We start from the raw sequence: 25,655 nt of genomic DNA on the forward strand, positions 1-25,655 counted from the left end.
TCAAACAAGACAGAAAGGGGAGAGGGGAATGGGGGGGGCTGGTTGTCAGGACGCTGAGGGTGGATATGTCTCCCCACAGAGGCCGAGTGCAGGTGCTGAAGAGGGACCCCCTGCCTCCATCCAGGGCCTCTGATAATTGCACAGGCACCCTTTCTCAGGAGGCCCAGTCCCAGCCAAGGGGCAGCTCCAGGGACTTAGTCCATTTTCCCAAAATGGGCACGACACAGCTTGCTGAGTCAGGATTCTGACTTTCAGGACTAGCACACTGCCTGTTCAGCACTGGAGGAGCAAAAGGCCCTTCACAGCCCAGGCCTCCAACTGTGCCTCCCTTACAGGCACCTCCTTTGTGGGACACCAGGCCCTGCTGGCCGCAGAAAAGGCCACAGGCCAACACAGGGATGGCTAGGGACTCTGCGTGTTTCCTGGGGGGCTGAGGACGGGCACTCCTCATAGCAGCCAAAGGCAGAGCAGTCACTGCCTCTGCCCTCTAGAGTCTGGGGTGGGGGGGCTTCCTGGTGGGGCATGCATGAGCCCAGTCCTCCTGAGGCAGGTAGGAAGATGGTGTTCCCCCAAGTCCACACACCCTGCTGGAAGCAAATCCTCTGAGCTCAGGGACTCAGCATAGTTTGTGCCTCATGTGCAACACCCCCACCTCCACCTCGTCCCTCAAAACAACTGCCTGAGGAAAGCTCAAGGCTTCCAAGAAAACTTACTCTGTCCTGGCCAACACCTGGCGACAGGCCCCAACCTCCCTTTCTCCGGTCATTTAATAGAAAGGAATTGCAATTGACAACATGCACCTCTTGCAACTCAGAGGGGCTCAGAGCCTGAGGGCCATTACCTCGAAATACAGTCATCCAGCAGGACAGGTTCTCTCTCCCAGTCTCTGGGGGAAGACAGAATTCTTAGACAACTGCCACCAACACAGCTGGCCTAACTGCATTCACAACGACTGACTCCACTTCTTACTTCACCGAGTCCCAAGCTGAACTCTTCCCTCCTTCCCCCTTTATTATGCCCAAATTACCTCTGTGCAGACCATAATGGAACTCGGCTCTTTCCTCCACCTTCAGTAGCTACCTAGTGAGATCTGACCCACTGCTACATCTGATGTCCAGTTGTGCCCATCGGTGACATCACAGACGTGGACATCATCTGATGTCCACCTGTACCCATCGGTGACATCACAGACGTGGACATCATCTGATGTCCAGTTGTACCCATCGGTGACATCACAGACGTGGACATCATCTGATGTCCAGTTGTACCCATCGGTGACATCACAGACGTGGACATCATCTGATGTCCAGTTGTACCCATCGGTGACATCACAGACGTGGACACCATCTGATGTCCAGTTGTACCCATCGGTGACATCACAGACGTGGACATCATCTGATGTCCAGTTGTGCCCATCGGTGACATCACTGCAGTGGACGTTCAGGAGAAAGCGTCAAAGAGACCACCTTCCTAAGCGCCATCCTCTGCACTCAGCCCCTCCAAGCACAGCTGCAGCCCGTGGAGCAGGCAGAGAAATGAACACGCCGGTGTCAGTCAGCCCTGGGTGGCCACCTGCAGCTAGCCAGCACTCCACACAGCACACAGGACTCCTCACCTCTGTGCCCAACTGTGGGAGGCCACAGAGGCCTCTGGGAAGGCGGGCCCCAGGCATTCTGGGCATTGCAGTCCAGCATCGTGCCCACGCAACCCTCACCATGATGGCCCCTGGAAGCCAAGGCCCCTGGGCACTGTAGTCCAGCGTTCTCCCCAGGCACCCTCACCATGATGACCCTGGAGCATTCTGGGTATTGCAGTCCAGCATCCAGCCCCGGAAGTCCTCACCATGATGGCCCCTGGAAGCCAAGGGCCTCTGGGCACTATAATCCAGCGTTCTCCCCAGGCACCCTCAACATGATGGTCTCTGGAGCATTCTGGGTACTGCAGTCCAGCATCCTGCCCACGTAACCCTCACGGTGATGCCCCTTCCTGGAAGCCGCGGCCCCAATCATTCTGGGTAGTGTAGTCCAGAGGTCAGTTCATGCAACCATTAGGGTGTTGGCCCTCCCCGGAAGCCGAGGGCCATTCGCATTCTGGGTAGTGTAGTCCAGAGGTCTGCCCACGCAGCTCTCACCGAGATGGGCCCCCTCCCCCGCCAAGCAGCCGGCCCCCAGGGATTCTGGGTAGTGTGCTTTGGCGCTCTGTGGTGTCACTGCAGATACCCTGGGCAGCTGCGGGCCGGGAGGATTCTGGATATTGTAGTCAAGTGTTCTCCTATTCAGCCCCCAATACAGAGGATCTGTCCACCCCTCAGCTGTGTCCATAACAATCCTCCTGGTGCCTCCTGGCGTACACTAAGGGGAGCTGCACCCCACTAATGGGACACCAGGTGGGACCTACTGGGAGTTCCGTACTATGCCCAAATTACCTCTGTGCAGACCATAATGGAACTCGGCTATTTCCTCCACCTTCAGTAGCTACCTAGTGAGATCTGACCCACTGCTACATCTGATGTCCAGTTGTGCCCATCGGTGACATCACAGATGTGGACATCGTCTCATGTCCAGTTGTACCCATCGGTGACATCACTGCAGTGGACGTTCAGGAGAAAGCGTCAAAGAGACCACCTTCCTAAGCGCCATCCTCTGCACTCAGCCCCACCAAGCACAGCTGAAGCCCGTGGAGCAGGCAGAGGAATGAACACTCCGGTCCCAGTCAGCCCTGCGTGGCCACCTGCAGCTGGCCAGCACTCCACACAGCACACAGGACTCTTCACCTCTGTGCCCAACTGTGGGAGGCCGCAGAGGCCTCTGGGGAGGCGGGCCCCAGGCATTCTGGGCAGTGCAGTCCAGCATCCTGCACACGCAACCCTCACCATGATGGCCCCTGGAGCATTCTGGGTATTGTAGTCCAGCATCCAGCCCAGGAAGCCCTCACCATGATGACCCTGGAGCATTCTGGGTATTGCAGTCCAGCATCCAGCCCCGGAAGCCCTCACCATGATGGTCCCTGGAAGCCAAGGGCCTCTGGGCACTATAATCCAGCGTTCTCCCCAGGCACCCTCAACATGATGGTCTCTGGAGCATTCTGGGTATTGCAGTCCAGCATCCTGCCCACGTAACCCTCTCGGTGATGCCCCTTCCCGGAAGCCACGGCCCCGATCATTCTGGGTAGTATAGTCCAGAGGTCCGCCCACGCAACTCTCACCGTGATGCCCCCCCTCCTCCTGGAATCCCAGGGTCATTAGCTTTCTGGGTAGTGTAGTCCAGAGGTAGGCCCATGCAACCCTCACCGTGATGCCCCCCCCCCCCCCAAGCCGAGGGTCATTAGCATTCTGGGTAGTGTAGTCTAGAGGTCTGCCCACGCAACCCTCAGCCTGATGCCCCCGTCCTGGAAGCCGCGTCCCCGATCATTCTGGGTAGTGTAGTCCAGAGGTCGACCGCCCCACCCCGCTCCCCGCAACCCGCACCATGATGCACCCCATCCTGGAAGCTGAGGGTCATTAGCATTCTGGGTAGTGTAGTCCAGAGGTAGGTCTATGCAAACTCCCCCCCCCCACCGTGATGCCCCTCCCTGGAAGCCGCAGCCCGAGCATTCTGGGTAGTGTAGTCCCCAGATCGGCTCAAGCAACCATTAAGGTGATGTCCCTCCCCGGAAGCCGAGGACCCTGAGCATTCAGGGTAGTGTAGTCCAGAGGTCAGCTCATGCAACCATTAGGGTGTTGGCCCTCCCCGGAAGCCGAGGGCCATTTGCATACTGGGTAGTGTAGTCCAGAGATTGGCCCATGCCACCCCCACCGTGATGCCCCTCCCCGTAAGCCTCGGCCAGATCATTCTGGGTAGTGTAGTCCAGAGGTCTGCCCATGCAACCCTCACCGTGATTGCCCCACGTCCAGGAAGCCGAGGTCCCTGAGCATTCTTGGTAGTGTAGTCCAGAGGTCTGCACACGCAACCCTTATGGTGATATCCCCTTCCCGGAAGTCGAGGTCCCCATGCTTTCTAATGGGACACCAGGTGGGACCTTCTGGGAGTTCCGTAAAAATTGGTCACACAGGTGGGCCCTCAGGTGCTGGGCAGGGGGCAGGAGCCATGATGTCTCGAGGGGCCTGTGATGAGGGGGGATGACCCCTGGCCTTGCCATCCTAGCCCAAGGTCATCATGCATTCCAGGATGGCTGCTACCAGGCAGGACAGAAGCTTCAGGCCAAGAATGTTGACATCCCAGTGACACCTGTGTTCCTTGGAGATAAGGGGGACAGGCCTGGACCCTCAGGGCTCCTGCCCCCTCGTCTGCCTGGGGGCTAAGCTCTGAGGGGACCAACAACCCAGGCATATAGAGGGGAACCTGGGGTCTGGGAGATCAAGGCCACTGGCCTGAGCTCAGAGGGACTGGGGAGGGGAGAGCGGGGGGCCCCAGTGGAGGCAATGGGGGGACAGTGGTCCCTGTGGTTTAGGTACTTGTCATCTCATTGCTCTGGCTAGCAATCCCACCCAGCCTGCACCCAGCCTGCCTCCTGGGCAGTGGGCGGTGTTTTCTCATCTCAGCTGGTTGGACAGAGGGCTGGCTCCTGTGTGCACAGGCCCTCAGGGGCTCCCCACGACTGCTCCTCTCATGTCCCCTGGGAGAGTGGGTGGTGGGACATGGGATCAGATATTGGGGTGAGCAGATGCCACCTGGGGACGGGGGAGGGGAGGAAGCTGATCAATAACGGGGTGATGGGACATTATCGGGGAACGAGTGGTCAGATATAGGGTGGTGGGACATCACCGAGTGTGTACGGAGAAACCCGAGAGACAAGGCGAAGAGCCGAGGGCGGTTGAAGTGCGGAGACTTTACGAAGAGAGCCGAGTGTGTACGGAGAAACCCGAGAGAACGCGAAGAGCCGAGGGCGGCTGAAGTGCAGAGACTTCACGAAGAGAGCCGAGTGTGTACGGAGAAACCCGAGAGACAAGGCGAAGAGCCGAGGGCGGCTGAAGTGCGGAGACTTTACGAAGAGAGCCGAGTGTGTACGGAGAAACCCGAGAGACAAGGCGAAGAGCCGAGGGCGGCTGAAGTGCGGAGACTTTACGAAGAGAGCCGAGTGTGTACGGAGAAACCCGAGAGAACGCGAAGAGCCGAGGGCGGCTGAAGTGCAGAGACTTCACGAAGAGAGCCGAGTGTGTACGGAGAAACCCGAGAGAACGCGAAGAGCCGAGGGCGGCTGAAGTGCGGAGACTTCACGAAGAGAGCCGAGTGTGTACGGAGAAACCCGAGAGAACGCGAAGAGCCGAGGGCGGCTGAAGTGCAGAGACTTCACGAAGAGAGCCGAGTGTGTACGGAGAAACCCGAGAGAACGCGAAGAGTCGAGGGCGGCTGAGGTGCGGAGACTTCACGAAGAGAGCCGAGTGTGTACGGAGAAACCCGAGAGAACGCGAAGAGCCGAGGGAGATGGAAGTTCCGAGTATGTACGGAGAAACCCGAGTGTGTACGGAAAGGGCCGAGGGTCGAGGGCAGAGTGGAAAAGGGGGACCCAAAGAGCCGATGTTGGCAGAGAGTAGTCGAGGGCCAAAGAACCGGTTCAGGGGCGGCACAAAGTGTCCAGGTCCTGAGCGGGGACCTCCTAGGGTCGGCCCAGGTCAGGTGTAGCCTGAGAACAGCCAGAGGAATACCACTTCCACTTCTGTGGTCAGAGTGGGAAGAGGACACGTGGGAGCCTGTGTCCCTCAGGGAGTCTCCCTGCAGAAGTACCCAGCCCGACGCCCCTCAGAGACCTGATGGAGTCCAGGGCACAGAGCCTGAAGAGTCCTGGCAGGGATGGGGTCGTGAATGTACCCAGGACACTGCGTCTTCCCCCAGTCGGCACTTGGGACACACCGTCCTCCTCCAGTCTACACTGTGGACACAGCGTCCTCCTCCCGTCTACACTAGGGACACAGTGTCCTTCTCCAGTCTACACTCGGAACACAGTGTCCTCCTCTAGTCTACACTAGGGACACAGTGTCCTCCTCCTGTCTACACTCGGGACACAGTGTCCTCCTCCCGTCTACACTAGGGACACAGTGTCCTCCTCCAGCCTACACTCAGACACAGTGTCCTCCTCCTGTCTACACTGGGGACACAGTGTCCTCCTCCAGCCTACACTCGGGACACAGTGTCCTCCTCCTGTCTACACTGGGGACACAGTGTCCTCCTCTAGCCTACACTCGGGACACAGTGTCCTCCTCCTGTCTACACTGGGGACACAGTGTCCTCCTCCTGTCTACACTGGGGACACAGTGTCCTCCTCCAGCCTACACTGGGGACACAGTGTCCTCCTCCAGCCCACACTCTGGACACAGTGTCCTCCTGCAGTATACACACCGGACCCCTTATCCTCCTCAGTGACCTTGGCTTCCCATGAGAGTGACCATGAGGAGCACTTGTGTGCACACCCCAGACAGTAGACGAGGCACTTCCCTTGGAGGGCACCTGTCTTCAAGGTCGCCCGATGGAGGAGGCCCCCACCTCCAGCCCTGTCTGTGGGACTCTCCATTCAGAACTTAGACTTGCCCTAGCAACAAAGGTACCTGGCCCACAAACCCAGCAAAGACCCAATTCCCGTTTTCCCGGCCCACGCGGGAAGGACTCAGCCCTGGGAAGGGCCCCTGTTGGCTCCCCAGGCCACCTGCCCCCTGCTGGAGCCGCCCTGTTTGGCAGTCCAGGCACCTGCCTGTGCTCCTGCTTTGTCTTGCTGGGCTGTGATTATCTGTTAGGAGACCTTCTCCACAGGGAAATGCCAGAGGAAGCAGCTGCCCAGGGCCTGGGCTCTGCACCGCCCTCTTCCTGGGCAAAGGGCAGCTGAATTTTTCCAAGGCAACTTCACCTTTAGACAGAGTGGGCTCTGGATCCCCCCAACCAGGAGGGGCTTTCTGTACCATTGGTCTCCAAGGCCCCCTCCTGTCCCCACTGCTGTCTATACCAGGGTACTGACCTTGGCCATCTCCCGAGGTGACGTTGTAGGCATGGATGGGCCCCAAAAGGAACCTCCCCCAGGACTGTGAGCTGTCTGCTGCTGGAGAAAGAGTCTGCGCAGGTGTAATAGGTAAAGGATCTCGGGATGAGCTCCTCCTGGACACGGGGCCCTCATGCAATGCCACTGTGCTCCCAAGAGAGAAAGAGGGGACACAGACACAGAGGAGGAGCCACATGGAGATGGAGGAAGAGACTGGAGTGAGGGGCCAGCAGCCAAGGCCACCTGGAGCCCAGGAGCTGGAGAGGCAGGAGGAGCCTCCCTGGAGCCTGTGGAGGGGGCTGGACACCATTGAAACAGGCGGGTCCTGTCCACATCTTGACCCCAGAACCTGTGAGTGGGACCTGGTGTGGAAACAGGGTCTCTGCAGAGGTAGTTAGTAAAGGGTCCTGAGATGGGCTCCTCCTGGGTCAGGTGGCCCTCATGCAATGGCCGTGTCCTTAAAACAGAAGAGGGGACAGCCTCAGAGGAGGAGCCACGTGGAAGATGCATTTCCACTTGAGGCCCCAGGTTGGTGGTCACTGGCTCCAGCAGGCCCTCTGCTGTGTGGGTATCATGAAGGCAGAGGGACCCTGCTGCAGCGGTCACCAGGAGCTGTGTGACACTGTCTGCACAAAAGACCGTGGAAGAGCTGGTGTCTTTGGACAGACTGACTCAGGTGGGTCAGAGTTCAGCTCTGCAGCAGGTGGGGACCCTCAGTAGAGTAACAGGACTGAACAGGGAGTGGGAGGGTGGGGTACAGGGGCTGTGAGCAGGGACAGGGAGGGAGGGTGACAGGAGTAAAACATCAGGAATGAAGGGTCAGCATGGATCAGCAGAGAAACTTGTTTGGACTTGTTTGGACTTTGCAGTAACTCAGTGACTTTTTAGTGCTGGTCACAAGATGACCAGAGAGTGTGTCTATGTTAGATAAGTGGATGATGTAACCTTTTTGAGTGTGGATGATGTAACCTTCTAAGTTGTGGTCATAGGATAATAAAGTAGTCAGGCAGTATGCTTATGTTAGATAAGTTAGGTATGAACAACTTGTAAAGTATATAAGCGCGGGGGAAACTCCATGTAATTGCTCACAACTAACTCTCGTCGCCTGAGAGTAAGATCGTGCAGTTGTGTGCCAGCCACCTCGTGTATTGCTTTGTGTGGTGTGCGAATAAACCAGCATTTCAAAAGGCAATCGAGTTCGTGCTTGGTGTTCGCGTACGTCGCGGTCCGGGGTCCAGTGCAGATATCCGGAAGGGAACTCCTGGTAACCAGACAAGGCTGAGAAGCTGCTCGTGACAGAGGGGTACAGGGGCTATGAGCAGGGACAGGGAGGGAGGGGTACAGGGGCTGTGAGCAGGGATAGGTGGGTGGGTGCCCCGAATCCCTCTACAAGCAGATGACCTTCTACTGGGCACCCCCACCCCACAGCTGCTAGGGTCAGGGAAGGTCTACAGGATGCAGGGTTCCAAGTCTCTCCAAATGGGAGCTCCCCCTTTTCCCCAGAAGCTCTCCTGGGACTGTGGGGGTCATGCCTTTGGGGCAGGGTCTCCCAAAGACTCTCTTCTGGTTAGGGAGGTCCTTGCTGCGCAGGGCATGAGTTCTGTGGCCCGCTAATGTCAGTGCCACATCCACTGCCGGCCCTAGGAATGCCAAAGGCCCTCTGCCACCTGACGAGGTAGGGATGCGGAGAGGGAGATGACCTGGAGGGTCTTGGGGCCCAAGGAGTCAGCAGGGTGCTGAGAAGAGGGGCAGATGGAGAAGGGACAGAGGGGACAGGGAGACAAACTGGAGTGATGACGACCCAAGGCTAGGGCCTGGGGTCCTGAGGGGGGGTGGAGATGCAGGAAGGAGTTTCCCAGGACCCTGCAGATGACGGCCTGCCCTTCAGGACCCCAGCCCCAGAGATGTGGACCAGAGGCAGGAGGTGCTTTGAGCCCCGAGGGTGTAAGGCTGACGGCGACCAGCAGGTGGCGCAGGCAGTCTTCTGAGCTTCTGCGCCGCTGTCTGCCTTGAGGCAGGGAGTGTGTCCATCCCATGATCACACACACAGGGCAGGTGAGCAGGGATGTCCTGGTCCTGCCCACGGTGGACACACAGGGCAGGTGAGCAGGGCTGTCCTGGTCCTGCCGGCACTGGACACACCGGGCAGTCTGATGAACAGGTGATCGTGGAAGGTGACCGTGACACAGACTCAGGGCTGTGACGGGGGCAGCTGCAGGACCCAGTCACTCAGGAGAGGCTCAGGTGGAGGCTCAGGCCACAGCCTGGGGAACAAGTCAGCCAGTCACTCGTGGGAGAGTAAAGTGCTCCAGCGGGACCCTGAGGCCCAGCCAGGGCTCTTGAGGGACATGGAGTACTGGGCGCAGGAGGAGGGAGGCTCAGGCCCTGGGCTACGGGATTTGGTGATGGAGGAGCACTGAGCCTCTCAGGGAGACTTCTGTCCCCAGGCAGACCCACAGCCTGAGCCCCACCTTGCCCTGTGCCTCTCCCAGGAAGCAGCCTAAGGCGAGGTGACCCGAGGCTCTGGCAGACCCAGGGTGCTTTCCTGTCACACAGCCCCTGGGCGACAACCACAGTCAGGAAGGAGTTGGGACAGGGGGTGCTCAGCTGAGCCCCAGAGGAGGCCACTCCTAGACAGGAGACATGATGGAGCAGAGCCACCACTCACAGACCCAAAGAGAGGAGGGCAGGGTCTCATGCTCAGGGACAGAGGGAGCCAGCTGACCCACCAGGGGGCAGGGGGCGTGACCCCGGGGCCTAGGCCTGTGTCGGGGTCCAGCGAGTCACTCCAGCAGGTCTCCCACAGGGAGTCCCACCTGGTGGGCTCCCCACAAGCACGCAGGTCACTGCAGCTCCCAAGGTGCCTCAGGGCCACCACGGCTTCTCTGGACAGCCAAGTGGGACGTGGGGCCAGCAGGCCGAGTCCAGCAAACTATCTCCAGCTGTCCCACAGGGAGGAAGGAGTGTCACCAGGAGGGTGAGAACTGGACACTGTCCATGTGACTGAGCCCTGCTCTGGTGGGGGAGCCCACCCCACGCCTGCAGGGTGGCAGCAGGACATCAGAGGAGTCACTGCAGGGGACACAGGCTCACACTGACTAGGCACAAGGCTCCTGCTCTGGGGGAGCAGATGGGGAGAGGGTGGTGCCAGGGAGACCTGGTTGAAGAGGCTCCCAAACCCAGGGATCCGAAGAGCTGAGCAGAGGAGAGGGGGTGAGGAGCCCCAGGGCCAGGGAGCTGCAGAGCTGAACAGGAAGGAGCCCCAGGGAGCTGCAGAGCTGAGGGTGGGGGGAGCCCCAGGGCCCAGGGAGCTGCAGAGCTGAGAAGAGGGGAGGCAGGAAGGAGCCCCAGGGAGCTGCAGAGCTGAGCAGGGGGGAGCCCCAGGGAGCTGCAGAGCTGAGCAGGAAGGAGACCTGGGGCCCAGGGAGCTGCAAAACTGACCAGGGGGAGGCAGGAAGGAGCCCCAGGGCCCAGGGAGCTGCAGAGCTGAGCAGGGGGGAGGGAGGGAGGAGCCTGGTGGACAGGACATCTGGAAGGCAGAGATGAGGGGCCAACTTTGGATGCAATTTCATGGCCCTGTTAGTGTCCTGCACTTGGAAACAAAGTGTCACAGGGGCTGAAACCATTTCCCCAGTCCGGTGGGATCTTCTCCCCCAGCCTTGGAGGGCAGAAGGCTGAGACCAGGGGTCACAGGGCTTAGCTATCTCCCCAGGCTCCAGGGTAGGCTCCAGGCATGACTTGTCCAGCTACAGAGGGGACTTTACAGATGGCGGGAGTGCCAAGGTGGCCCTTCAGCACTTGGCCAGTGCAGGGGAACCCTGGGGCTGATGTAGGAAATGACCACACACCAGCAGCTGAAAACCACAGGAACCTGTCCTCTGCCAGCCCTGGAGGGCAGAGGCCAAGACCAGGGGCCCCAGGCTGAGAGCCCTGCCCAGGCTCCAGGTGGCCCTGGGCTGGTGGCCCCTCACTGCAGTCTCTGCCTCCGTCTCCACGTGGCTACTCCTCTGTGCCTGTGTCCCCTCCTCTGTCTCTAGTGAGGACACTGCCATTGCATGAGGGCCCCCTGACCCAGGATGGTGTCATCTTGAGATCATTACCTAATTACATCTGCAGAGACCTACATGCCAAAGAAGCCCTATCCCGAGGTCCCAGGTGCACTTGGGGTGCTAGTCACCCCACTGGGGTAGGACATGGGGAGGCATACCAGGTGGGGAGGAGGAAGGCAGGTGATTGTCAGGAGGAGGAAGGCAGGGGAGCAGGGGTGAGTGGGCCAGCCCATGTGGGATGCCTGATAGACTTCCAAGCAGGGTGCTGGGCACGGAGTCCCGTCTGGGAGCCCGTGTGTGCTCATCTACAAACAGGGGAGTCGTGGGCAGGTCGGAGGGTGTAAGTCATGAGACAGATGAGATCATCCGCCCCAGGTGCAGAAGGAAGCTGCCCCGGGACTCCAGGCAGGGCCTGGGAACGGGCCAGCGTTTGGCAGGTGGAGGACGAGCACTCTGGAGGTAGGACAGCCGGACCACCAGGGAGCGGGGAAGGGTGGGTGCCTGGTGTCCTGTTGTGGGGTCACAGGGGCATGACAACTGGTTTGGTGCCAGGGCCCCTGGAATGTGGGAGCAAAGGGCGTGTGGGGCTCTGTGCCCTCACAGTGTGTCTCAGGGAGAGCTAGGTCCTCTTGCATGGAGGCCACCACCCTGCCTGCCCAGCCAAGGGACTGCCTGCCACCTTTGGTTTCTGTCTCCAGCCCACTGTACCCTCCCACCAAGCCAAGGCAGCATTGTGTCCTGATGCCCAAGATGTCCTGAGGTCTGACGCTGTCCGGCCACTGCCTGTCCTCGGCTTGAGAGTAGAGAGGAGAGCCATCGGGATGGATCAGGGGCCACCTCAGCCATCTTGACCTCAGGGTCCCACATGGCTCCCTAAATATGTCCCCTTAGCTTTGAAGAGTTGCACGTCACTGGTGGTCCTGGGAGGTGTCTGCTCCCACAAGAGCCCCGCAGAGTAGGTGTGTGTCCTGCCCACATGTGGCCACAGAGTGAGTGGACACACCCATGCTGGGGTCGGCTCCAGGGGCCACTGCAGGCTGCCCAGGAGGGGGCCTGGCCTGTCTTCAAACCCTGAGGGCCATCCAGGAGGACCAGAGGGCCCCTCCCAACCTGGGTGAGAGCCAGGGCTACACACTGACCTCACCTTGAGCAGGAGCCTTCGGGGTGAGGGGGCGCCCCCTGGCTGCAGCCAGTGCTCCCAAGAGCCCCAGCACCTTTCATGGAGTGGGAGCTCCAGGTCCAGCTCTCCATCCATTTTCCTTTAGACCCCTCCACCCAGGCGGTGGCCTCTCCTGGGCTGTGGGAGCAGGAACCAACCCCCGGCACCCAACTTGGTGGTCTCCCAGACAGGCGCCTGCAGTCCAGGGCCCTAAGGAGCTCTGGAACCAGGGTTGGGGTGAGGACGCTGCGGAGCGCTGGCTGGAACCCAGGCAGAGGAGGTTCCCAAGGGAGTCCTTCACCCACAAGGCCGGTTCTAGCCCATGGGGAGGGGACCGTGGGGCCTGGGGTCCTCGGGTTCCGGGGCTGCAGCCTGGGGAGTGGAGGAGCTGGGCTCACTTAGCGGCATGGAGACGTGGGTGCGGGGACTCCACCTCCACCAAGCCAGCACCTCTCCTTTCGGGGACGAGGGACGACATTCCTGTGCCAAGCCCTGCTCCACAGCGGGAGGAACCCTTGGTGTGGGCCTGCAAGAGGGCAGCACCTCCCGCGAAAATCCTCTCCTTGCGGAGTGCCCCGGCAATCCTGCTGGAAGAAAGCGGTCCCTCTGCGCCTGCCCAGCGCCCCGTGTCCCTGCGCAGGACTCCCCGTGCCTCCCCTGTGCCTGCCCAGGGCTCCCCGTGCCTCCCCTGCGTCCCTCTGCGCCTGCCCAGGGTCCCGTGTGCCTGCCAAGGGCTCCCCGTGACTCCCCTGCGCCCTCTCTGCGCCTGCCCAGTGTGCCGTGTGCCTGCCCAGGGACCCACCTACCTCCCCTGCGTCCCTCTGCGCCTGCCCAGCGCCCCGTGTCCCTGCGCAGGACTCCCCGTGCCTCCCCTGTGCCTGCCCAGGGCTCCCCGTGCCTCCCCTGCGTCCCTCTGCGCCTGCCCAGGGTCCCGTGTGCCTGCCCAGGGCTCCCCGTGCCTCCCCTGCGTCCCTCTGCGCCTGCCCAGCGCCCCGTGTGCTTGCCCAGGGCTCCCCGTGCCTCCCCTGCGCCCCCTCTGCGCCTGCCCGGCCAAGCCTGTGCTCCCTATGAGCCTGCCTGGGTGAGCCCCGTGGACCCCCAGTTGCAAGCGGGCGCTCTTCTGCAGTAGGAGAGGAGCACAGTGTCCCGCTGCCCAGGGCAGCGCCTGTGCGAGGGGAGAACCCAGGAGGGCTGAGGAGGCGCGTGGTGGGCCCTAAGGGGAAGTCTCAGGGATGCCTGGCGGGGCGCTGGCCGCGACCTCGGGGGTCTCTACGGAAGCGAGGTCCCAGGGGCTGCTGCTTCTCCCACTCTAATGCAGAGTGCACGGGCGACTCCTGCAACTGCTACCTTGGCTCTGCAGGACAAAGCAGTGGACTTGCCACTGCCTCGGGCTCTGTCGATTTGGCGATGCACAGAGGGAGGGACCGGGGAGGGGAGGGCGGAAGGGAGTTGCCGCCCCCACTCAGTGGAGCCTTCAGCTGGCTGAGGCCAGAGTGCGGTGGAGTCCCAAGAGCTGAGCGAGCAGGACAGGACCAGGGCTGAGGAGCACGTGAGCCGCCCCAGTATGGGAGCCCTGGGCTGCTGGGCCTCCTGGTGCCGTCCAGGAAGGGCCCTGTGAACTGAGTCCCACGGAGCGCAGGGGTCTCACAGCAGCCCAATTAACAGGAGCATTGTGAAGTGAGCCCTTCTGGGGCAGAGGTCTCCTGGGCGGACAGGGCAGGGTGTGTGCTCCGGAGGCAGCCACCTGCAGATGGCACCCCACCCCAGCCTCTGAGCCGGGCCCACCTGGACAGTGGCTCAGCTTAGCAGCCACTGCTTCCCAGGCTGTAGCTGGGGTCCTGGAAGGTGGGGGAGGTGGGCACACTGTGCCACCAGAAGGAAAGGGGGGCTCTTGGAACCTTGCCAGGGGGTGCCTCTTCAAGTGACAGGGCACCTGCACGTTCTGTCGACCTCTCGGGTCATGCAGAGTGCCAGGTGGCACAGAGGAGCCAGGAGGGGCGTGAGTTCTGCTGGCTCCCTCTCTGCATCCCCATGCCTGCCTGGGTGAGGCTTCATGAGCACAAGAGGGCTGTCCTTGAGACCACAGGATGTGTCACACACCCGGAAGCGCCCAGCCTGCATGGTCCAGCAGCCCTCACCTGATGACCTGGAGAATGGGACAGGGAACAGGGCACTCACAGCCCTGTCCTCCTCCCAGGCCATGGCGTCCCCCAGGATCGAGGCTGTCATCAGGGAGAGGCACAGGATGGGGGAGTGTCCCGTGTGGGAAGAGGAGACTGGGCAGCTGGTGTATGTGGACATCAACGCCAGGACTGTGTGCCGGTGGAACCCACTGTCTGGGGAGGTGCAGACTGTGGGCCTGAGTAAGTGGACCTGGGGGCTGCAGAGGGTGGGCCTGAGGTACCTAGGGCTTGCACACCTGTGTGGCTGATGACAACTTTGGGCTCACGCACCTCATGGCTGACCCCTGTGAGCCCACACACCTGGGAGGTACCTGTGTGCCTGTGGATTTTGCACACCTGTGTGGCTGACAACCCTGATGGGATCACACACCTGGGAGGTACCTGTGTGTCTGTGGGGCTTGCACACCTGTGTGGACTGCTGACCCCTGTGGATTCACACACCTGGGAGGTACCTGAGTGTCTGTGGGGCTTGCACACCTGTGTGGATGACGACCCCTATGGATTTACACACCTGGGAGGTACCTGAGTGTCTGTGGGGCTTGCACACCTGTGTGGATGACGACCCCTGTGGATTCACACACCTGGGAGGTACCTGAGTGTCTGTGGGGCTTGCACACCTGTGTGGACTGCTGACCCCTCTGGACCCACACACCTGGGAGGTACCTGTGTGTCTGTGGGGCTTGCACACCTGTGTGGCTGACGATCCCCATGGGTTTTCTGAGGAGCAGAAGCAGCACTCTGGGAGCGTCCCCCACTCACCCTCACCCTCCCCAAGGGCAGGTGCCCCTGTCCCCCTTGCAGATCAGGGCTGGCCCCAAGTCTGTGTCTGGCCTCAGGCACCCTCCTGTGGAGCCTGCCCCAGGCCCAGCGGTCCTACCCGAGGGCTCAGGGGCACCCGCGGCTCTCACATGGCACTGACGTGAGGAGAGGCCAGTGCTCTCCACTCCTGCAGTCCTGGTGGCCCTGCAGGCAGGCTCGGCAGCCTCCAGTCCCATCTAGAGGCCCTGTGGTGGCCGTCGTGGGGAGGGGGTGCAGAGAGGTGGTCCACCAGGCCCAGCAGGACTGGTCCTGTGCTGAGACGTGCTCTGTGCCCTGATGGTGCCTCCTGGCGGGAGCCCCATGGGTGGGGTGGCACCGTCTCCTCGAGACGCAGCAGCCAGGCCACCCTGCTGTCCTCTGTCCTCCCAGGAGACCCTGTTGGCTGTGTGGCTCTGCGCAGAGAGGGCAGCTACGTGGTGGCCTCTGGCACCTGCCTTGGCCTCCTGGACTGGGCGACGGGGCAGGTGGAGTGGGCGGCCTGGCTGGACAGGGACAAGCCCCACAACAGGTTCAACGACGGGAAGGTGGACCCCGCCGGGAGGTTTGTGGCAGGTGGGCTGCTGAAAGGACTGGCCCAGGCCACCTGGAGAGCCTCCTGTCATGGCGGGTGCTGGCTGGGTGGGGACCTCAGGAGCCCTCCCCAGGCTGCGGGCAAGCGGCCCCCCGAGGCCATGCAGGTGCTGGGCAGCCCACAGGTTCCCTCCCTCTCCAAAGCCCATGGCTTCCAGGTCATTCTTCCTGGGTCCCTGCCCAGAGAGGACCCTGGGAGGGTCGAAGCCGCCAGGGTGGGGCAGCGGCCAGGGCCGGTGGCCAGAGGCCATTCACGTGCAGCTGAGGGCCCTGCACCTCTGCCTGAGCAGGCCTCTTCCCAGTGGAACATCTCTGGGGTCCCCCCTTCGCCCAGCACAGAGGCTCACTCACAGACGCCGCCTGAGGGCCATCCTGCCTGCTGTCCCCCGACTGAGGGTGACCACAGCTCTCTGCACAGCGGGTCTGTGTGGGTGGACAGGGCAGGGTGGGGCGCTGCCCACTGACCTTCCGCTCTCTCCAGGCACCATGCCAGAGGCGTCCGCCCCAGGACTGTGGGAGCCGGGGCAGGGCTCCCTGTACACACTCTACGCTGACCGCTCCGTGGTCAGACAGCTGGACCAGCTGGGCATCCCCAACGGGCTGGACTGGTCCCTGGACCACCGCACTCTCTACCACGTGGACAGCCTGGACTACTCTGTGCGGGCCTATGACTACGACGTGCAGACAGGAGGCCTGGGTAGGGGCCGCCATTGCTAGCCCCCCACGCCCTCCCCAGGAGAAGGTCTCCATGGCCAGGCCCCCACACCTTCCCTGGGCAGGGCCACCGTGACCAGCCCCCCCACACCCTCCCTGGGGTAGGAGCCTCCGTGGTCAGCCCCCACACCCTCTCTGGGTGGGGGCCTCCGTGGCCAGCCCCCTATGCCCTACCTGGGCGGGGCCTCCCTGGCCAGCCCCGCCCAAGCCCTCCCTGGGCGGGGCCTCCGTGGCCACCCCCACACCCTCCCTGGGCGGGGCCTCCAGTGGCCACCCCCACACCCTCCCTGGGCGGGGCCTCCCTGGCCAGCGCCGCCCAAGCCCTCCCTGGGCGGGGCCTCCGTGGCTAGCCCCCACGCCCTCCCTGGGCGGGGCCTCCAGTGGCCACCCCCACACCCTCGCAGGATAGAGGCCTCTGTGGCCAGCGTCCCCCACCCTCCCTGGGCGGGAGCCTCCGTGGCTCTCCCCCGACATCCTCGCAAGTCCCCTCCTGGGGTCACAGAGGCACCACCGGGTCTGTCACTCCCTCCCGTTGTTGAGGCCAGGCTATGTGACCTCCTGGTCTGGGCAGTGAGGGGCCACGCGCCTCTGTCTGTCCTGCCGCAGCAGACCCACGGCTGGTGTGCCAGCTGGAGCCAGAGCAAGGCATGCCAGATGGGCTGTGCGTGGACACCACGGGGACACTCTGGGTGGCCTGCATTGACGGAGGCAGGGTGATCCGCATGGACCCCGAGACAGGTGTGTGCACAGGGCAGTCGGTCTAGGAGGGGACATGCGGTGCTCTGTGCGTCGGTGTTCAGGGTCCGGGAGTGGGAGGGCAGCACCACATGCTTGTCCAGCTACAGGGGGACTGTGCAGATGGCGGGAGTGCCAGGGTGGCCCCTCAGCACTTGGCCAGTGCAGGGAACACTGGGGCTGATGTAGAAAATGACCACAAACCAGCGGTTGAAAACCACAGGACCTTGTCCTCTCCCACCCTGGAGGGCGGAGGCTGGACCAGGGTCCCAGGCTGAGCTCCCTGCACAGACTCCAGGGGGCTCCTCCTGCCTCTCCAGCTCCTGGGCTCCAGGTGGCCCTGGGCTGGTGGCCCCTCACTGCAGTCTCTGCCTCCGTCTCCACGGGGCTCCTCCTCTGTGTCTGTGTCCCCTCCTCTGTCTCTGGGGAGGACACGGCCATTGCATGAGGCCCCCTGATCCAGGAGGAGCCCATCTCAGGAACCTTCACTAATGACCTCTGCAGAAACCCTGTTCCCACAGCAGGTCCCACTCACAGGTTCTGGGGTGCAAATGTGGACAGGACCCACCTCTTACCATGGTGTCCAGCTCCCTCCACGGGCTCCAGGGAGGCTCCTCCTGCCTCTCCAGCTCCTGGGCTCCAGGTGGCCCTGCTGACCCCTGCAGTCCATGAGGCAGGGCAGAGTTGGGGACCAAGTGCTGCAGGTGCCAGGGAGAACCAGCAGGCCCAGGGCCCCACTGGGGAGTGGGCACAGTCAGGCCACCTGGGGTCCTGCAGCAGGCCAGTGGCTGGGCTTCAGGGACGTACCTGAGCTTTACTCACAGGGACGCGGCTGTGCACCCTGGAGATGCCAGTGTCCAGAGTGACCTCCTGCTGCTTCGGGGGGGCTGACTACTCCGACCTGTACGTGACCTCTGCAGCGGACAGCCTGAGTCCAGAGCAGCTGTTGCGGGAGCCACAGGCAGGACACGTCTTCAAGGTCAGTGGGGTCTCCCTGCCAGGGTCAGCTTGGCTCCCAGCCACGTCTTCTCAGCCAGGTGTAACGCATCTTGACCTCAGGGACTGGAGCGGGCTTGGCAGCATCCGTGGGGACCTCTGTCCACCTGGAAAACAGCCCTCCCGAGGCCCCACATGCCCTGCTGTGCACAGAGACTTTTACGGGAGGTTTAGGAAGCTGCCGTGGCTGTGGCTGCCGGGAGACTCAGCCGCGCCCAGGGACTCACCTCCACCCTCTCCTCCCACAGGTCACGGGCCTGGGGGTGAGGGGCCTCGCGTCCCGCCCCTTCGCTGGCTGAGGGACCCCACTGTCCAGCGCAGCTCAAGCCAGGCGTCCGTCCCTGGGGTCAGGCCAAGCTCGGCTCTGGCGGGGTGCTCCCTACCTGACCGCTGTTCACAGCTGACAATAAATGTGGCCACCTCAATGTCATCTCTGTAGCTGCTGCCCCGGGATGTGGTCCCCCCAGGGACCGCCCCACGCTCTGTCCAGGGTCACCCAGCTTCGGCTTGTAATGCCCTCGTGTGTTCTCCAAGGTCCCCACAAGTCACCTGCACTCCCCAGAACATGTGGCCGACACTGGTGTCTCTGAGGTTGGCCTCTCTGCCTCCACTCTCCGGATGGCCTGCTGTGGATAGGTCCTGCCCATGGAGTCCACACTATGTGACCCTCTGTGTCGGCTTTTCTCACCGAGCCCCAGGTCTCAAGGTCTGTCCCACTTGCAGCACGTGTGAGAGCTGCAGTCCTTTTCAGGGCTGAGTAATATTCCATCATGTGATGGACTCATCCTGTTCCCCATTCCTCCTCAGTGGACAACTGGGTCACTTCTCCCTTCTGACCCTTGTGCATGGTGCTGCTATGAATATTCACACACAAGTTTTCATTCCAGCGTCTGTTTCTGGGTCTTCAGGGATGTACCTAGGCTGCAGGTGCTGGTGGAGTGGGAACTCCCTGCGTAACCCCGAGAGGCCCCTGGGCACTGTCCCTGCACGGGGGCTCCACGCTGCCCTCCCACATACACATGCTAAGAGTGATGTAGAACGTTGAGTCCCCGACTCCAGAGGGCTCAGCACAGGGCTCACACAGGTGGCCTGCAGGTGCAGACGGCTCTGCTTGCCAGCTGCCGGGAGTCTCTGTCCTGGGGTCCCCGTGGTCATGGTGGCAGAGTGCAGCTTGTGCTGTGGGCAGGGCCGGGCAGTGCTGTGACCAGGAAGGGACATTCTGGGGCTCGAGCCTCCATCTGGGAGTGAGGCCTGTGTGGAGTTGGTCCTGGCTGAGTGGTCAGTCCTGGAGAAGGATGGCTGGGCTGGGAAGAGGGAGAGACCTGGTCTCAGGTGCAGCCCCCGATACAGGGTGCTGAGGGGCCAGGCGGGGACCTTAGGGAGGCCAAGCAGGGGCCCAGGAAGTGGGCATCCTCCTCCTGACCACCACTGTCTGCTCAGGGGGTGGGAGTCCAGGAGGCAACTGTGTGGGAGACCAACTTTGCATGTGACTGAGTCACACTCCCCGGCTGGGTGCTGAGGCGCTCAGTCACAGAAACGTGGTAGAGCTTTCCCCACCTTCTTGGGTTCGAGGGTCGGTGATCGGGCATGGTATGTCCTGCTACAGCCCATGGGCGGAGCTACGCTCACCTGTTCCTTTGTGATATAACCCCTTGCCCTGTTTAGGGTAGAATCTTCCATGGAAGTGCCTCGTGTGTGTCCCCTCCTCTTACTGTGCCCTTGGGTGTGTCCTACCCAGGTGTCAGTCAACCTGCTGACAGTGGACATCGCGAAGATAGACTCAGCCCCCTGACCTGACCCCTTGCCTCATTTGAATAGCTTCTCAATAAAAGGGGTCAGCGCGTGCTCTCGCTCTCTCTTCCTGCGGACCCTTAAGATCAGAGGAGCCGTCACAGCGACCCCCCCCCAAAAAAAAAAAACGTGTTTGTGTCTGTTGTGTGGTCATTTGGCACAGCCCAGTCAGCCCAGTTTACCTGGAGTGACCCCTGAGCCTTTTAGTCGCTAACAGAAACCCAGCACAACTGGGCTTTGCCTTGTCTACGTTGGAAAGCACTAGGGTCCACCCTCTGTGCGGAGCCGGTGTGTGCCGCACAGGGCGCTGGAGAGGAGATCTGCACACACAGTATAGCTGTGTGACACGCATGCACATCAGTCAACATGTGTGCACACTCAGAAGCATGTGCACATGGTGCAAAGGCGATGCACATGCAGAAACGTGTGTGCAGACCCACGTGCACACACACGCAGATGCACTACTCCCACACCCCTGGCAGTATCACCCCTCTGGCCTGCACCTGACTGCAGACGGGGCTTATGTGGCTGTCTGGACAGCCGTAAGGTCTGAAGGCCGGTGGGTCCATCCGGCTCCTGACAACAGCCTGAGGCTCAGGACTGGTCCATCTTGCTCCTTACTGCAGCCAGTGTGGGCCCTTGTTCTGGCCTGGTCCCCTCCTGCTCCCAGAATGGCTGCTGCAGCTCCAGGCATCACCTAACAGAGGACAAGACAGGGGGGATGTTCAAGCTGTTTCCCAGTGAATCTGCTTCTCAGGGGCACCCTTCCCATGTGATCCCTGAAAAATCTCCTCAAAACTCCCTGGTCTGAAGAGCACAGAAGCAAACTCTGGCCCGGGCCCATATACTGAATCCAGCTCTGGCCTGTGTTTCTGTACCCAGCGAAGTGAGGACGTTAGAACAGCCTTGTGAGCTGTAGTTCTCACGCCCACGATGCCCGCTCACAGGTCAGCGTGTTCCCAGAGCTGTCCATCATGACCACGCACGGTCAGTTGTAGGGCATTTCCGCCTCTGCACGGAGAAACTCGCGCACCCTCAGCGGTCAGTCCCCAGCGCCGGCAGCCAGAAGTCCACTTTCCTGCCTGTGGCTCTGCCTGTTGGGGACCTCTCATGTGCCTGGAGCCACAGCTGTGGCCGGTGCGAGCGCTGCTCTGTCTGGACAAGTGCTCCGGGTCCCCCAGCACTGAGGTGTATCCGAGCTCGGTTCTGCACGCGGTGGGAGGTCCTCGGGGACGGCTGCAGGTGCGCAGGCGCCGGAGGCCTCCATCTGCACCTTTCGGTGGCCGTGACCTGCGCGCCCTGTTTCTACACCCGCTTGCGATTCCCTCGGGTGGGTCGTGACTTCGACCAACAGGCCGGCCCTCTCCAAAGTGGCCGCGCCTTTCGCCTTCCCACCAGCACACGAGGGCTCCCATTTCTCCCTCGACGCCATCAGTCCTCCGATTACAGCCACCTTGGTGGGCGACAAGCAGCCTTTCACGCTCCCCCCCCCCCACACCGCACCTGTCTATCACGTGTCTCGGGGACACGCTCTGCACTTTCTAAAATGAGATGCAGAGATAAGCTTAGTGCACTGGGCCTGCGATTTAAACCCCATTAAACCTACGTCTCTGTGCAGTCCTAATCACGATATAAAGGAGAAATAAAGGCAGGTTATGCGGTGACAGTGCACCGTGAGGCTCAACCTGTCCACACTTGACCTGGATACTGCCAGGCGTGATGAAGTAATCAGACGTTTCCTAACTCATTCTTCACCTCAGATTTAAGAGCAGATTGTAGGCAACGTGCCACCCAACGCAGCCTTTATGCTGAGCGATCCAAGACAGGGCAGGTCCTGACAATCACCTGGGGACAGCAACGTGGCGCGTTTACTGCGGTTCAAAACTCTCAGCCTCTTTCCAAAATGGTCAAAAACTCTAAAACCCCGGGAAGGTGCCAAGGGAAAGTGCGACGACCGGCCTGGAGTCGCGCGGCAGGGGCTCCCGCAGGGGCTCCGAGGGGCGGGTCCTTTCTGCGCCGGGACAGAGGGCAGCCCGCGGGCAGGGTCCTGACCCCGCCGACCAGGTGAGCAGCGGCCGCGCCCAGGCCCAGGAGGCGCCCGGATGGCGCAGACCGCAGGCACCAGCAGAGCCCGGGTGTCTCCGGGCCCCGCCTGGGATCCCGGGGCCCTGCATAAGTTAGGCTCCGCGGCCCGCAGACCCGAGGGGTCCCCGAGGGTAGGAGAGGGGCAGGTGGGTGCGAGGAAGCCTCTGGGTGGGGACCACAGCTCTCCTGGCTGCGCCCTCTGCGCTCCAAGGACGCTGAGTCGCGGAGGCCCGAGCAGGGGTGGTCAGAGAGAACGCAGAGGCCCTTTCCATCAAGACGGGCTCCGAAGGCCTCAGCTGTGGTCATCCACCCGGGGGACAGGAGCCACGGAAGGCAGGAGGGGCAGCCGTCCCCGACGGGCAGCCGGACTGTGCAGGCCTCCGCCACCCGCCTGCGGCCGGTGCTGCGAGTGACGTAAGCGCGCAGAGACTTGAGGCTCCGGGGACACCCGCGGTCACCAGCCTGCCTGCCTGCCTCGGCAAGGGAGGGACGGGCGGGTCCCCAGCCCCTGGCTGCGAGCGCATCAGGTTAGACGGGAAAGTCCAAGGACAGAATAGAGGGAACGGGGGCAAATGGGTGGCTGAGGGCCACCGCGCAGGCACAGCCCTTGGCCCCCTTCCCAGAGGCCAGGAAAGGACCAATTATCCTAAGTGGGCAGTAAATCCTCGGGAGAGCACCATTGTTTGCTGTCCGCAGACTGAAAGAGGAGCTGATCACCTGTCAGAGGAGGGATGACAGACGTCCATGTGGGACCGGCCTGTGGCAGGGAGGTGCTGAAAGACGGAAGGGACGTTCACAGCAAGACCGTCCTCCCGCTGGCTCACCCTCACGGGCACCCTGTCTAGGAGCAGGACCAGCCATCTGCTCCAGGGTCTGCTCTCCCTCACGACTTCAAGGTCCTTCCTGGATTCAAGATGGATGGAGGGGGGGGCAGGGGGAGGGAGGAGGGGGGAGAGGGAGGAGGGCGGGAGGGAGGAGGGGGGAGAGGGAGGAGGGGGGAGAGGGAGGAGGGCGGGAGGGAGGAGGGGGGAGAGGGAGGAGGGGGGAGAGGGAGGAGGGGGGAGAGGGAGGAGGGGGGGAGGGAGGAGGGCGGGAGGGAGGAGGGGGGAGAGGGAGGAGGGCGGGAGGGAGGAGGGGGGAGAGGGAGGAGGGGGGAGAGGGAGGAGGGCGGGAGGGAGGAGGGGGGAGAGGGAGGAGGGCGGGAGACGGTGGAGGGGGGAGAGGGAGGAGGGGGGAGAGGGAGGAGGGGGGAGGGAGGAGGGGGGAGAGGGAGGAGGGCGGGAGGGAGGAGGGGGGAGAGGGAGGAGGGGGGAGAGGGAGGAGGGGGGAGAGGGAGGAGGGCGGGAGGGAGGAGGGGGGAGAGGGAGGAGGGGGGAGAGGGAGGAGGGCGGGAGGGAGGAGGGGGGAGAGGGAGGAGGGGGGAGGGAGGAGGGGGGAGGGAGGAGGGGGGAGGGAGGAGGGGGGAGGGAGGAGGGCAGGAGCTCTCCTGGGGTACGAGGCCCTTCAAATCCGTCTGTTTGCTGCTCAGTGAGTGGACAGGACTCACAATGGTGGTGATGGTGGTGACGGTGGTGACGATTCAGGAGGAGTACCCCTGCCGTTTATGGCCACAGGAAATAAAGCGAGACATCCGTGGACACCGTGGCTAGTTAGGTGGGTGACGGGGAAGGGGTTTGGGCACACACTGCGTGGCCCTGGAGTGGCGTTGTCTGAGGGCTGTGGACAGAAGCAGTTCCAGACGGACAAGAGGGAGAGCTGCGGAGCCGGGCAGCACTCGGCGCTGACGCGGCCCTGGACGCACTACCCCCGAGCTGGGCCTTGGTGCCTGTCGGCTGGTGACCCTGCGACACAGCACCCAGCCAGCCACCAAAGGGGGGAAGCACTGACTCTCTATCGCAGTCCCTCAAGGTCCAGTCCCTTCCCCCAGCGCAGCTCTGCACGTCACTGCGCGGCACAGCAAGCCTTCAGCAAGCGGGACGTCAGGGACCTGCAGAGCCCTCCACCGCAGCTTGGAGGGAACACAGGAGGGGGAGGCCCTCTCACTTCCCCTGCCCTTCCACCTGAGGCGGGTCCACCCCAGGAAGGACCCCTGACCTCCCCGGGTGCAGGTCACATCTGGGAAGGACCCTCTGACCTCCCCTGCAGCAGGTCACCCCCAGGAAGGACCCTCTGACCTCCCCTGGAGCAGGTCACCCCCGGGAAGCACCCTCTGACCTCCCCTGGAGCAGGTCACCCCCGGGAAGCACCCTCTGACCTCCCCTGGAGCAGGTCACCCCCGGGAAGGACCCTCTGACCTCCCCTGGAGCAGGTCACCCCTGGGAAGGACCCGTGACCTCCCCTGGAGCAGGTCACCCCTGGGAAGCACCCTCTGACCTCCCCTGGAGCAGGTCACCCCCGGGAAGCACCCTCTGACCTCCCCTGGAGCAGGTCACCCCTGGGAAGGACCCGTGACCTCCCCTGGAGCAGGTCACCCCTGGGAAGCACCCTCTGACCTCCCCTGGAGCAGGTCACCCCCGGGAAGGACCCTCTGACCTCCCCTGGAGCAGGTCACCCCCGGGAAGCACCCTCTGACCTCCCCTGGAGCAGGTCACCCCCGGGAAGGACCCGTGACCTCCCCTGGAGCAGGTCACCCCTGGGAAGGACCCGTGACGTCCCTTTCTCCGTCCAGCTGATGCGTGACACTGCACAGGGCTGTGCTTCCCGGCCTCTGTTTCTGCAGCCCTGCGTCATGTAAAACTTGTAACCCAGCGCAGGCTCCTGTCTTGCTCATCTAAACAGAGCCTTGTTCACCAACAGATAAGGGGGTGCAGGTGAAGAAGGGTGGCTGTCACCTCAGGAGGGCGTCAGAAGGGACGTGAGGCCTCCCTGGGAGCAGAAGCAGCTGCAGGAGCCCTGGGGCCCAGGCAGATGCAGGTCAGGTCAGGGCTGAGGAGGGCACCCAGGTGAAATAGTCCACAAGAGAAAGGTGGGGACCCCCGAGCCGTGCAGAGAAGGCCGCTCGGGCGCCGGTGGCTGAAGAGGTTGTAAGTCTTAAACTCATAGGAAATAGGCATCTGCTTCTTTGACACCTTGAGTAATTATGAAAGAAAGACGTGAATGTCACCCTGCTACAATTAGGAAATTTTCATCATGAACACTACAAAGTGAATCCACTGATCGCAGCCATGGCACACCGCAGCTCCGTGTCAGCTCCTGTGCACTCTGCACCCACGGCTGCAGCTCCGTGTTACTCCTGTGCACTCTGCACCCTCGGCTGCAGCTCCGTGTCAGCTCCTGTGCACTCTGCACCCTCGGCTGCAGCTGGGTGTCAGCTCCTGTGCACTCTGCACCCACGGCTGCAGCTCCGTGTTACTCCTGTGCACTCTGCACCCTCGGCTGCAGCTGGGTGTCAGCTCCTGTGCACTCTGCACCCTCGGCTGCAGCTGGGTGTCAGCTCCTGTGCACTCTGCACCCTCGGCTGCAGCTCCGTGTCACTCCTGTGCACTCTGCACCCACGGCTGCAGCTCTGTGTCAGCTCCTGTGCACTCTGCACCCTCGGCTGCATGTGCTCATCTGTATTCATGGAACTGCATCTGCAGCGCCGGCACC

The 25,655-nt window shown here is 62.3% G+C and overlaps 1 protein-coding gene across 1 annotated transcript; it reads left to right on the top strand.

The window, feature by feature from the left end:
- The first annotated feature begins 5,438 nt into the window (after positions 1–5,438).
- LOC114083793 (regucalcin-like) lies at positions 5,439–18,528 on the top strand. Its single transcript, XM_071606053.1, has 7 exons — positions 5,439–5,460; positions 14,372–14,537; positions 15,546–15,728; positions 16,228–16,443; positions 17,067–17,198; positions 18,020–18,174; positions 18,440–18,528. The coding sequence occupies exons 2-7, from the start codon at positions 14,375–14,377 to the stop codon at positions 18,488–18,490; spliced, it is 900 nt and encodes a 299-aa protein (XP_071462154.1). The 5' UTR covers positions 5,439–5,460; positions 14,372–14,374; the 3' UTR covers positions 18,491–18,528.
- Positions 18,529–25,655: the final 7,127 nt, after the last annotated feature.

The sequence above is a fragment of the Marmota flaviventris genome, chromosome X (assembly GCF_047511675.1).
Source record: "Marmota flaviventris isolate mMarFla1 chromosome X, mMarFla1.hap1, whole genome shotgun sequence".
Classification (NCBI taxonomy): Eukaryota; Metazoa; Chordata; class Mammalia; order Rodentia; family Sciuridae; genus Marmota; species Marmota flaviventris.

Excerpts from the sequence above, each read along its gene's own strand:
- LOC114083793 (XM_071606053.1), top strand. The coding sequence starts at position 14,375 with ATGGCGTCCCCCAGGATCGAGGCTGTCATCAGGGAGAGGCACAGGATG. Across the intron at positions 16,444-17,066 it reads CGTGCAGACAGGAGGCCTGG|CAGACCCACGGCTGGTGTGC; the intron begins GTAGGGGCCGCC and ends GTCCTGCCGCAG. Across the intron at positions 17,199-18,019 it reads CCGCATGGACCCCGAGACAG|GGACGCGGCTGTGCACCCTG; the intron begins GTGTGTGCACAG and ends CTTTACTCACAG.